The 12211-nt window shown below is 56.8% G+C and overlaps 1 protein-coding gene across 1 annotated transcript; it reads right to left on the bottom strand.

The window, feature by feature from the left end:
* Positions 1–411: 411 nt before the first annotated feature.
* Positions 412–8585, bottom strand: AGFG2 (ArfGAP with FG repeats 2). Its single transcript, XM_029283577.1, has 12 exons — positions 8365–8585; positions 5610–5703; positions 4373–4488; positions 3672–3762; positions 3253–3379; positions 2693–2818; positions 2237–2339; positions 2067–2131; positions 1885–1977; positions 807–935; positions 628–713; positions 412–483 (listed from the first exon to the last, which is right to left on the bottom strand). The coding sequence occupies exons 1-12, from the start codon at positions 8583–8585 to the stop codon at positions 412–414; spliced, it is 1323 nt and encodes a 440-aa protein (XP_029139410.1).
* Positions 8586–12211: the final 3626 nt, after the last annotated feature.

The following is a 12211-nucleotide window of genomic DNA, read 5'->3' as shown; positions in this document are numbered from 1 at the left end:
GCCGCCAGGTGGGCGTGGGGGGAGGGAGGGGAGGGGCCGAAGAGGGGAGAAGTGGCACCAGGCTACACGTAGAGTAGGCCAATTGCACTGCCCCCCCTTCCCCCCCCGATGAAGACCCCCGGGTGGGAGAGGAGCCCCGAGGGAAGAAGCTGCAGCAGACCCAGGCTCTGTGCTGGGGGGGGGAAGGGGAGAGGAGGAGGCCCTTCACAGGGTGTCTTTTGCCTTGGCTGGCTGCCCCCCCCACCCCGCCCACCCCTCCACGGCCCCCGGCTGCCCCCGTGACCCGTCAGGCGCAGCCTTTGGCTTCCTCCAAGGCGGGCCCCTTCCTGGGGATGGAGGCCCTGCTGTGCAGAACTGACCCCCCCCACTCCGGGCCGAGGGTCTCCATCCGCTCCGGAGGCCGGGGGGGGGCTAGGAGAAAGGGTTGGTGGGGGGGTGCTTTGCCGGGCCGAAGCGGGGCGAAGGCGATGCGGCCATCGGGTTCTGTGGGGGGGGGAGAGACAGAGAGCGAGGGTGAGGGAGGGACACAGGCTGCGGCTTCAAGACCCTCCCACTGACCTCTCAGACCCCTCCCCAGAAGCCCCTGCTCAGAGGGGGGGGGCGGAGGAGCAGGCCGGGCCCCCTTACCACAAAAGGGTTGGTGGAGTAGCCGGCGGGCAGTCCAAGCGGCCTCTGTCCGTCTCGGGCTGCAGGAAAGCCTCCAAAGGACGTCCCTGAAGCACAAGGAGGGGGCAGTCAAGAGAGGGGAGCGGCCCACAGCCCTGCCCCCCCCCACCGCTCCCCTGGGAGGCCGGACTCCCTCTTACCCCCGTTGTGCTGCTGACCCACAATGCCCTGGGTGGGGAAGAAGAGGGGCTCCTGCTGCAGTGGGGAAGCGAAGGTGCCGGAGAGCGGGGAGGCCGAGAAGCTGCCGGGGGACCCGACCAGGAAGGTGCCTGCCGGGAGAGGGTCCAGAGTGAAGGGACCTCGGAAGGTCTTCTAGTCCAACCCCCTGCTCCAGCAGGAGACCCTTCGTCATTAACAGACAAGTGGCTGTCCAATTTCTCCGGTTTTGGAGCACCCACAACTTCTGGTGGCAAGCTGTTCCCCTGGTGAATTGTCCTCACAGCCAAGAGGCTTCAGGTTGCTCCTCTCCCTCCTTGACTAGTTTTCATCCGTTGCTTCCCGTCCCGCCTTCGGGGGCTTTGGAGGAAGTGCTCGGCTTTTTCTCTGGGGGCGCTTGCCCCCTTTCCCCTGGGGGCCGGGCCCAGGACGCTGCTGCCCTTGTGGGTCCCCCCCACAGCACCAGTCATTTCTTAGCTCCGTGAAGGGGGCGGGCGGCCAAGCACCCTGGGCTCACGAAGCCCCTCGCGCTAAACCAGGGGTAGGCAACCTTGGCTCTTTTATGACTGGTGGACTTCAACTCCCAGAATTCCTGAGCCAGCTGTGCTGGCTCAGGAATTCTGGGAGTTGAAGTCCACCAGTCATAAAAGAGCCAAGGTTGCCTACCCCTGCGCTAAACTGACCCCTGGAGGAAAGGGGGGCTCCCACTGGGGAACTTCCCACAGCTTTTGAATGGCTCGACCCGCTAAAACTCATGAAACTCAGGACAGCTGGAACCCCGATCCTCCGTAAGAAAAACCCCCAAACCCCGGGGCATTTGGACTGGCACTCGAACCCAGAACAGGGACGGCCAGAGAGAAAGAGAGGAAGGGGCTCGTGGCCCTCCTTCCAGGGCCCCCCACCAGAGAGCTGGCTTCTAAGCAGCGGCCGATCCATCCCGCCAGGGCCTTGGCACCCCGCAACGGCTGGTCCCCGGTCCTCCGGCCAAGGGTCCCACTCTTGACAGGGCCGCCTGGGGGTCCCGGCGGGCTGTCCCCCCCTCCCCGAGCAGAGAGGGCTTACCTTGGGCCAGGCCGTTGGTCTGGAAGGGGTTGGTGGAGGGGAGCGTGGGCTGGGAGACCACCGGGCTGGCAAAGGGGTTGGTGCAGGTCGGAACTGCGGGAGAGAGGCAGGAAGGGGCATCACCCCCTTGCGGCCCTGGGGGTGCCCGCAGCCCCTCGCCCAAACCCAGGAGCGCTACTTACCCCCGAAGGCCGCAGCCGGGCTGGAGGGGGGCAGGACGGGGGACTGGCTGAGGGGCCCGAAGACGCTGCCGGAGGAAAGAGCAGATCAGCGGGAGGGGAGGCACCCCCTCGGCCCAGGGGAGGGCAGCCGAGGGAGGGAACCGCCCGGGCACCAGCGGGGGAGGAGCTACCTGCTCGGGACTCCTCCCATGCGGAAGGCTCCGCCCAGGCTCGGAATGCCCACCCCGGGCTGGCTGGCGGGCGAGGCGGGGAAGGCTCCCACGTGGGCGCCACCTGCAGGGCAGAGGAAGAAGAGCAGCAGTCAAGGGGGCCCTGGCTGGCAGGACACCGAGCGGGACCCCCAGACTCCCCCCTTTCAGTACAAAGGCTCCCCAAAGGAGCTTGGCAAGAGCGCCCCCTTCCCTCCCCCTCGCAGCAGGCAAGCACAGGGCGCCCCCTGCAGCCTAAGGGGTGCTGGGATGGCTGGTCCTCCGACCCCCCCACTCAAAGTGAGCCAAGACACCCCCTCCCCGCGCAAGCATCCCTTCAATCGGAATCAGACTTCTCCCCCTGCCCGGAAGCCCCAGGGCTGAGTCTCCCGAGGCCTGAGGGCAGGGAAGGGGGGGGGAAGAGGGGGCTGCGGTTACCTGCAGGGACCGGCTGGCTCTGGAAAGGGCTGTGGCTGGAGGCTAAGGGGTCCCCAAAAGTCGTCAGGGCCGGGCCTCCCCCAAAGGCATCGAAGCTGGGAAAGGCAGGGTGAGCTGCTACTGGGCCTGGGGGCACAAATGGGGACGGGGGGGGGGGGAACAGAAAGCATTATTCCACCTCAAGGACCACAGATTCCCCCCCCCCCCCCAAAAAGGCAGTGCGGTGTCTACCCTTTCCGAGCACAGAGGCTGCCTTTGGGAGGGGGGGATTCCTCCGGCCACACTGCAGCCTGGAAATCAGGAGGGGGGGTGGGAGTCCGAGGCCCTTTCAAGCCGGTTCACCCTCCCTCCCGGTTCCCCTACAAGCTGGGATGGATTCCAGCATGCTTAACCCCTTCCCTGCCAGCCCCCAGACCCAGATGGATGCCCAGGGTCCCGACTGAGCCCCTCCCCCTTCTGAGACCACCCAGGTCTTCCTCTCTGATAGCCCGGGCTCCCCCGTGCTCGACAGGGAGACCCCCACCCACATTACGAGACCCCCTGCAGCCAGACCGACTCACCTCCAAAGGCAGGGAAGGCAGGCCCAGGTGGGGGGGCCGCAAAGGGGTCCCCCCCTATGTCCGCCAGGAGGTCTGTGCTGGCCTTTTTGGCTGGCTGGGCGGCTGGAGGCGGGGCTTTCTCCGACACCTGCAAGAAAAGGGGGTTACTGGGAAGCAGAAAGCCCCCCCCTCCCCAAGGGTAGCTCCCCTCCCCTCCCCTCCAGACTGCACAAAGCCAGCCGTGAGCCAAGGATGGAGGACCCCCACCCCCGATGCCAGTGGCACAGTGCCTGCCTTTAAGTCATGTGCCAGCTTCTCTAGGCCCACTGCCCCCAAGTGCCGGGACCCCTTGGCTGAACTGGGCCCCCGGAGGAGCCTGCATGCCAGTGGACTGGGTGGAAGGGCCCAGGGGAGCCCCCCCTTTATCCAGGAGCTCTGACCTGGGGGGTCTTGGTGCCGGTCTTGGCTTCCGCAGGGGAACTCTGGGCACTCATAGCGGCTAAGCTTCTGGCCTGGTCAGGCGACACATACCTGGGGGTCAAAACAGGGGACAGGGTGAGCCCCCCCCGGACAGAAGGAAGAAAAGGCAGCTAGGTGGACAAGGGAAAGGGGATTCAGCGGGACCAAGCAAGGTCAAGCCCCTCCTGCCAACTCTCTCGAATGGTTGAGGTGGAAGATGGGCACGCTCGGCGTTTTTAGCCTCGGAGATGCCCTCTCGGCTCCAAATTAGGGGCTGTTTGTGCAAGCCCTGGGAATTTCGGTACGAATTCAGGTCCTTTCAGCGAGGGCAGCCCAGCTGCGTCCGGCTGTTTCTTATTGGATTTTCTGTTAATGTTTTTTTTAAAAAACAAGCTCTTTGGTTAACTTTTCTGTGCATTGGCTGGTTCGTGGGAAACAGCACGGGCTGGCGATCCACCTGCTCTCCTGCCCTGCTGGGATGGACGGGACTTGTTTTCATGGCTGGGACAGCCGAGCCAGCCGAGGGAAACGCCGCAGTGGGAGCGCCTGAATCGATGGCTTTTGCTCCGAGCCAGCCCCACATAGTGCCAGCCCCACACAGCCCCGAGGCTTTGACCTGCACCAGTCAGGACCTCCTCAGGTGCCACAGGGCCGAACCCAGAGCCTCCGCTTGCATGCTCACCATCGCTTCTTCTCGTATTTCTCCTGCAGAAACTCCTTCACTTTCTGAGGGTCCTGAGAATCTGGCAGCAGGGAGGAGCGCGAATCAAAAGACCCCAACCAGATCTTCCGGCAGGCCTGGGGAGGGGGTCCGAACGAGAGGAAAGGGCTAGAAATCGGGACGTCTCTGGAGAGGCTCAGTCGCCCAGGTCCCAGTTGCCCCAAAGGTGTTTCTTCCCCCAAAAGGCAGCCAGGTTTTCTTCCGTTAAGAGTCCAGTTGCCTTTTGGGAAAAGCTCCTTTGGGGCTCCCAATCAGGACTCCGTCGCTCTCTAGGAAGCAAATCCGTTTAATAAAAGGGCGTAATCCCATAAGGGACGCGGTCTCTTCCGCCTGTGGCAAGGAAGGGCTGGGCTGTGTGGCTGGGCTGCTTTTTAAAATGCAAAGATGCTTGCAGCGTTAATTTATATGCACACACACACACACCCAGTTTACATCCTTTTATGCCTTGGGGATGGGAGGGAAATTACCTAATAAATTTATATGCTGCTCAGCTTGTAGGCAGGCAACTCTGGGCAGTTTATCAGATGGTGTGGGACAGGGGTAGGCAACCCTGGCTCTTTTATGGCTCATGGACTTCAACTCCCAGAATTCCTGAGCCAGCCATGCTGAGGGGAAAGGGAGAGGTTTCCAAGCCGAGCCATGCTGGCTCAGGAATTCTGGGAATTGAAGTCCACGAGTAATAAAAGAGCCAAGGTTCCCCACCCCTGACCTAGACCATTTCAATCAATCAAATCAATCAGAATAGAGCTGGAAGGGACCTTGGAGGTCATATAGTCAACCCCCTGCTCAAGTAGGAGACTCTAGACCATTTCAATCAATCAATCAATCAATCAATCAATCAATCAATCAATCAATCAATCAGAATAGAGCTGGAAGAGACCTTGGAGATCATCTAGTCCAACCCCCTGCTCAAGCAGGAGACCCTAGACCAGAGGTAGGCAACCTTGGCTCTTTTATGATGTGTGGACTTCAACTCCCAGAATTCCTGAGCCAGCATGGCTCAGCTTGGAAACCTCTCCCTTTCCCCTCAGCGTGGCTGGCTCAGGAATTCTGGGAGTTGAAGTCCACCAGTCATCAAGAGAGCCAAGGTTGCCTACCCCTGGGGTGGGATGTTACTGGAATCAAAGTGTGCCTGTTCAACCGTTTTATCACCAAAGGCAACACAGACAAGACCCCCCTCCCCGTGACCCCCACTCACTTCATTCCCACGAGACTGGAGGAACTGCACCTCGCCCTCGGTGAAGGTGGTCATGGAGATGGATTTCACCCGGTGAGGGGGATTCAGGCCACGGCTACATGGGGGGGGGGGAGAGGAGGGGGGGAAGAGAAAAGCATTCGTAAGTTACAGTAATGCACAGATAACAGAATGACAGAGTTGGAAGGGACCTTGGAGATCTTCTAGTCCAGGGGTAGGCCACCTTGGCTCTTTTATGACTCGTGGACTTCAACTCCCAGAATTCCTGAGCCAGCACAGCTGGCTCAGGAATTCTGGGAGTTGAAGTCCACGAGTCATAAAAGAGCCAAGGTGGCCTACCCCTGTTCTAGTCCAACCTTGTTTGAGCAGGAGACCATAGACCATTTGAGACAAGTGGCTGTCCAGCCTCTTCTTAAAAACCTCCAGTGATGCAGCCGCCACAACTTCTAGAGGCAAGCAGTTCCACTGGCGAATTGTCCTCACTGTCAGGAAGTTTCTCCTTAATTTCAGGTCGCTTCTCTCCTGGATTAGTTTCCTTCCGTTGCTTCTCGTCCCGCCTTCTGCTGCTTTGGAGAGTAGCCTGACCCCCCCTGGTGCTTTTTCAAAAGGACACTGGACTTCGGTCCTGAACTGAAGCAGCTTTCCTGGATACGGAGCGAAAAGTCTTCAAGGAAACACAAAATCCAGTCGCCTTTTAAAAAAGCACCATGACCTGGATGACTGAGCACCTCCATAGACAGGGGGAGCCCCTCTTCTTTGGGGCAGCCCCTCAAATATTGGAAGACTGCTATCATGTCCCCGCCCCGGGTCCTCCTCTTACAGGCACTGACCGGAGCTGGATGCTCCCTAGGCCCCTAGGAGACAGGGCAGGGCCACGTTTGGGGGTGAATCTTCAGCCTGCAAGAGGACCAGCCGGGTGAGTGGGGCAGCCAACCACGCGGCCAGGACCCTCCTCCCCTCCCCCCATTCTGAGCCGAGATTCAGGGCCAAGCAGCGTCCAGTTCCTGCCCGCAGGCTCTTCCTGGCTCAGTGGCAGCCAAGTTTCCACCCTTCTGAACTGCGGATTCTTCTCCTCCGGCCCCTGGCAGTTAATGATTAAAAGGACCAAACAATTCAGCTCTCAGACCGTCCTTCAGAGAGGGGAAGCAACACGGGGAGGGGCCCAGCTCAACGTGGCTTCAGACCGGGGGGGGGGGCAGATCTGGGTGCTAAATCTTTGTGTTTCCCCAAATCAGACACATCCACAGCTGGCTGGGGAATTCTGGGAGTTGAAGTCAAGTCTAAGAGTTGCCGAGACTGGACACCCCCGTCGGAGCTGATCTCCATGGAGGAAAAGGAAATACAGGCCTCGCTTGCTCCAAACCCATCCATACGCCGAGGATGCCAAGCTCCTGCGGTTGAGCGTTCTCTATCCCTTCAAGACGCCCGGTGAAATTAGGGCCGCGTTTCCTTCTGACACAGGCCTCTTCAGGCCGCGTGGCAGAGGCGAGCAAGTTGCAGCCCGTTTTCAATAGGGAAGCTTTTCTGGATGCTCAACACACCTTCTTCACCTGTTCTTCTTCCAAGTTCAAGATGCTTATTTTCATGGCATCTTCCCCAGCTATCAAGGTCCCCCTTCATAAACTTGGCGTTCCACTTTCCACTGCCCCAATTCTTAGTTTTCACAAACAGGTTAAAGATGTTGTGTGAGCGGTCTTTTAGATCTTGCTTGTCCCCTTTTTTTGCAAGCGTTTATTCCATTTTATTATCAGAGATCTGCCCACGGCACGTTAAGATTGGGGCACAAATTGTGTCTGCTCCAATCACTGCAGTTTCCATCTGCCAAGACCGAATTAAAGGGGTGCCCGGACATCTCCCCTCCTTGCCCCACCGATGCTGGTAGCCCCCATTTGAATTCACGTTCCTATCTGAAGCGGGATCAGCCACCGAGGGTGGCAACAGGCTGCGGGACCAGGAAACGAAATACAGATGTGCAGCTCCCTGCATTGCCCACTTGAAAGAGCTGGCATCGTCCAGAGGCAGCAGCGGGCCAGGGGCTGCCACCCCCAGGGCGACCAGCAGGGTTGGAGAACAGAATAAAAAGGGAAGGACGACAGTGGCAGGAAGCCGGGCATTTCCTTCTTCGAGTCTGATGGGTGGACTTCAACTCCCAGAATTCTCCAGTGAGATAGCAGGATACGGATCTACTCTCTCGGATCCCTTGTGGGTCTGACCTTGAACGGTGGGGGCGCAAAACAGCCTAGAGGTCAACGTTGCTCAACCCTGGCCGCTTGCAGAAGCGTTGACTACAACTCCCAGAATTTGCTGGCTGGGGAATTCTGGGAGTTGCAGTCCACACCTTTGCAAGGAGTCAAGGTTGAGAAACTCGGCTCTCCCTGGCAGAAAATACCTGCAGGCAGGCACAGGTAACGTTTGCACCCTGCAGGTGCCCGGTGTGCTGCTCCTCCCTCCGCCCTCAAAGGGGGGGGGGTCAGGGCTCCCCTCCCCCCACCCAGGCCAGGGGGAGCACCCGAGGAAGGAGGGAGGGAGGGGTCTCCCCCACCCCGCAGACTCACGGGGGGGGGAGAAGCCTTTGCGCCCTGCAGGTGCCAGGTGTGCCAGGTGTGCCGCCCCTCCCCCCCACCCCGACCTTCAAAGGGGCGGGGGGGGCAGGGCTCCCCTTTTACCCCCCTGGAAAGCCCCCCTCCCCACCCAGGACCCCCAGGCCAGGGGCAGCCCCCGGGGAGGGGAGGGAGGGAGGGAGGGAGGGGGGACTCACAGCGCCCCCGAGCAGGCGGTGCAGACGAAGCTGCCGATGGTGATGTCCACGTAGGTGACGCCGCGCTGCCCGCACTCGAAGCACAGGCGGCTGGCCGGCTCCGCGCTCACCAGCTCCCGCACGCGGCGGGACCACAGCTCCGACTCCGAGTCCCGCGGCGAGCCCGGCTTCCTCGAGCCCGGCCCGGACGCGGAGCCCCCGCCGCCCGCCGCCGCCGCCATCCGGGCGCACCTGAGCCCCCGGCTGCCCCCTGTCTCCGCGCATGCGCCGGGCGCCGCCCACCTCGCCCGGCGCATGCTCGCCTCGCCGGGCCCTCGCGCGCACCGTTAGCCTAACGGTTGGGGCAGGGTGTGGCCTGCGCGCGCGCCTGCGCGGAAGCTGTCGGCGTGCTAAGCCTGCCCCGGGGCGGTGTCCTCGCGGCGCATGCGCGCCACTGGCGAAGCGGCCCAGGAGCGCGTGCACGCCGTACGCACGATCCGATGGTCTCTCTGCTTGGGACACGGATCTGTCGCGTGTTTTGCTTGTAACACGAATCTAGTCTCTCCAATCCTTGGCTGGGCTGACTTTGCTAAACAGGACAGAGGCCGTTAGGAAGTTTTAAGAGGGGTGGACTTCAGCTCCCAGAATTCCCCTGGACTGAGGAATTCTGGGAGTTGCAGTCCACGACCCCTCTTAACCTTGCCAAGGTTGAGAAACGTCGGTGTGGGCCTTCTCCAAATCAGCCACACGTTGCAAAAATTTGGGTAGCCTCATGAACCCGGCATGTAACCCCTGAAGACCCCCAACGTGGGCAGCGAGGTGGGCACTGTCCCCCACACTCTCAGATACCCAGGATGCTCTCCCCAAGTGGGTCCCTGTTTTCAACTTCAAGGTCCAGAAAGAATCGGACATCCTCCCAGGAAGCATGGGGGACCGAGGAGAGGCTGGCAAGATGGGCATGCCAGGGCAGCTCAGCTGGCGGGTATCTGGAGGGGCTGCTTCCCTGGCATAGCCCCTCTGGGCATTCGGCCCTCAGGATTGGGGACCTTGCTGGGTTGACATCTACCATAGCATCACATACACATTTAATTGGTATTATATCGTAATTGTTTTGGATTGTTCGTTGCCAAAGTTGTTTGCTTGAGATGGGCAGCTAAAGGAATGAATAAATACAGGGAGACCCCAAGTGAACAGATTGCAAAACCACACATGCCTGCATTATGTTCTGTTGTTAATTAATTAACTATTAATTAAATTTATTTGCCACCCATCCGGTTTTGAAACGACTGGCGGCTTGCAGCATAAAAACATTAAAATCATCAGAAATAAATTTTCCTGTTGGCAGTTAAGCAGAGATATTCGTCACCTGTCGATTACCCCTTTTTTTATTTAAAATTTATGTGTTTAAATTTCTGGGGCATTCCAGCTTTCAGTTTAAATCAAGATAAATTGTATGTCTCTGAAAACAGCCAATTTCGCTTCAAATGGTTCTTGTTAGGGGATTATTTTCTGCCCTTCCTTTTATCAATTGTGCTTTGACTGGTCAAGGACCAAAATAAAGTTTCTGGCTGTAGCAGAACCAGCAAGCCTGCATTGGGAAGACTGTAGGGGTGACACGATAGCAGTCTTCCAATATTTGAGGGGCTGCCCCAAAGAAGAGGGGGTCAAGCTATTCTCCAAAGCACCCGAAGGCAGGACAAGAAGCAACGGATGGAAACTAATCAAGGAGAGAAGCAACCTGGAACGAAGGAGAAACTTCCCTAACAGTGAGGACAATTAACCAGTGCCTCCAGAATGTGTGAATGCTCCAACACTGGAAGTTTTTAAGATTGCACAGCCACTTGTCTGGAATGGTATAGGCCATAGGGTCTCCTGCTTGAGCAGGGGGTTGGACTAGAAGACCTCCAAGGTCCCTTCCAATTCTGTTATGCTGTAATCCCACATCAATTAACCAGTGGAACGGCTTGCCTCCAGAACTTGTAGGTACTTCATCACTGGAGGCTTTTAAGAAGAGACGGGGCAAAAATTTGTCTGAAATGGAACTCCTGCCTTAGCAGAAGAGGTTGGCAGTGTTTCTCAACCTTGGCAACTTTACGATGTGTGGACTTCAACTCCCAAAATTCTCCAGCTAGCGTTGCTAGCTGGAGAATTCTGGGAGTTGAAGTCCACACATCGTAAAGTTGCCAAGGTTGAGAAACACTGATCTACGAGGTCCTTTCCGACTCTTGTTATTCTGTGGTTCTGTTATTCTGACTGCACTACGACCCTTTTTTGCCATTGCCAAACAGCCTCGTGAAGCAAAAGCTAATATTTGGGCAGGCACCCAGTGTGCCCTGGGCTACTGGGAAGATTTTGGCTTCGGGATGATGGTCTTTGAACAGTTGGCAGCCTGCAACAATTTGAGGCGTTTCCCTCCCAATGCAGGAGCCAGGCTGCGTGCAGGCTTCTGACAACCCAGGAGACGGGGGCGGGAGTGACTGGCTGGCGATTCACACCATTGCTGTAAATAATCCTTGCAGCCCCCAAAAGGGGTGGGAATTCACAAGTGAGGGAGGAGGAGGAGGAGGTGGTGTCCAGCCGGCCTGACTGCGCCTGATCGTGCTGGCACCACCTTAGCAAAGTGTTCACATACACGCCAGTCATGTGTTTCCCAGATTTGTTGTTTGTTTGTTAATTTATGCATCAGGTTTTCGTAAATCTCCCTCCCCCATCTACTGTATGCAACAGGCACCGTGAGTTCTCCGAGTCCAGTGCCCGTGAAACTCTTTGGGGATGTTCTCCCATCCAGCTTGATTCTTTCTATGAAAAAAAAATATCTTCATTTCCCCCCACCCACGTCCCCTCCACCCCCCCCTTCTGTATTTTGGAGTTGAGTTTGTTAACCTCTTGTGACAAAATAAATAAGTGCATGCGGCATCTCTTATGTAATGGTCAACCGTGTTGCTAACAACCACTGCAGTGATTTACTTAACAACTCTGGCAAGAGAAGTCGTGAAATGGGGCAAAACGTCCTTAACAAGTGTTAACAATAATAATAGAGTTGGAAGGGACCTTGGAGGTCATCTAGTCCAACCCCCTGCTCAGGCAGGAAACCCTATCCCATTTCAGACAAATGATTGTCCAGTCTCTTCTTAAAAACTTCCATTGCATATATTTTGGTTTGGAGAAGATGGATAGATTATATTGAGCGTAAATATGGGACCAAAAAATATCATTTGGTTTTTGAGTGAATTTTAGAGTATTATTGTTGTATAAAGGTTAGAATAGTTTACTTAGTACTATTTTTAATTATTAAAGTGATGTTATTATTATTGTTTTTAATAACTGTATATTTGTTTAAAAGAGAGNTTTAAAAGAGAGTTAAAGGAGGTTATAGATATGTTATTTTAATAGTTGATTAATGTTAGTTAGAGTATGATTATTTTATTGTTAACCCTGTGATTGGCACTGGGAAGTGAGGGGGGAGGGAGGGGGGAGTGGAAGGGTGGGTTGGGGAAGGGGGGGATTTATATTGTAAAATTTTATAAAATTTTCAATTAAAAAAAAACTTCCATTGTTGGAGCATCCACAACTTCTGGAGGCAGGTTGTTAATAAAATAATAATAATAACAACAACAACAACAACAATAACAATAAAAGTTGGAAGGGGCCTTGGAGATCGTAAGATGAAGACTGCCTGAATTTGACGTAATATGGACAGTGGAAAAAGTTTATCTCTTCTCCCTCTTTCCTGGCTGTCTGAAAAAGGAGGCGACGACAAACCACTTTTGAAAACCTTGCCAAGCAAGCTGCAAAGCGATTCGAAGGCCTGCTGGCCCAGGGAGCGAGACTCCGACGGGTGCGCCCTCTTTTCTTCCAGGGACCCGGT

This window comes from Protobothrops mucrosquamatus, unplaced genomic scaffold, assembly GCF_001527695.2.
Source record: "Protobothrops mucrosquamatus isolate PMUCROS unplaced genomic scaffold, P.Mucros_1.0 scaffold141, whole genome shotgun sequence".
NCBI lineage: Eukaryota > Metazoa > Chordata > Lepidosauria > Squamata > Viperidae > Protobothrops > Protobothrops mucrosquamatus.
Note: the sequence above shows the minus strand (reverse complement) of the source record. Positions and strands in the feature narration are given on the sequence as shown.

What these genes read in the sequence shown, in the direction of transcription:
- AGFG2 (XM_029283577.1), bottom strand. Translation starts at nt 8,585, where the DNA reads ATGGCGGCGGCGGCGGGCGGCGGGGGCTCCGCGTCCGGGCCGGGCTCG. An exon ending in CCGGCACCAAGACCCCCCAG is followed by an intron (nt 3,380 to 3,671) that starts GTCAGAGCTCCT and finishes CTTTTCTTGCAG; the next exon opens with GTGTCGGAGAAAGCCCCGCC. An exon ending in GAGCCAGCCGGTCCCTGCAG is followed by an intron (nt 2,340 to 2,692) that starts GTAACCGCAGCC and finishes TCTGCCCTGCAG; the next exon opens with GTGGCGCCCACGTGGGAGCC.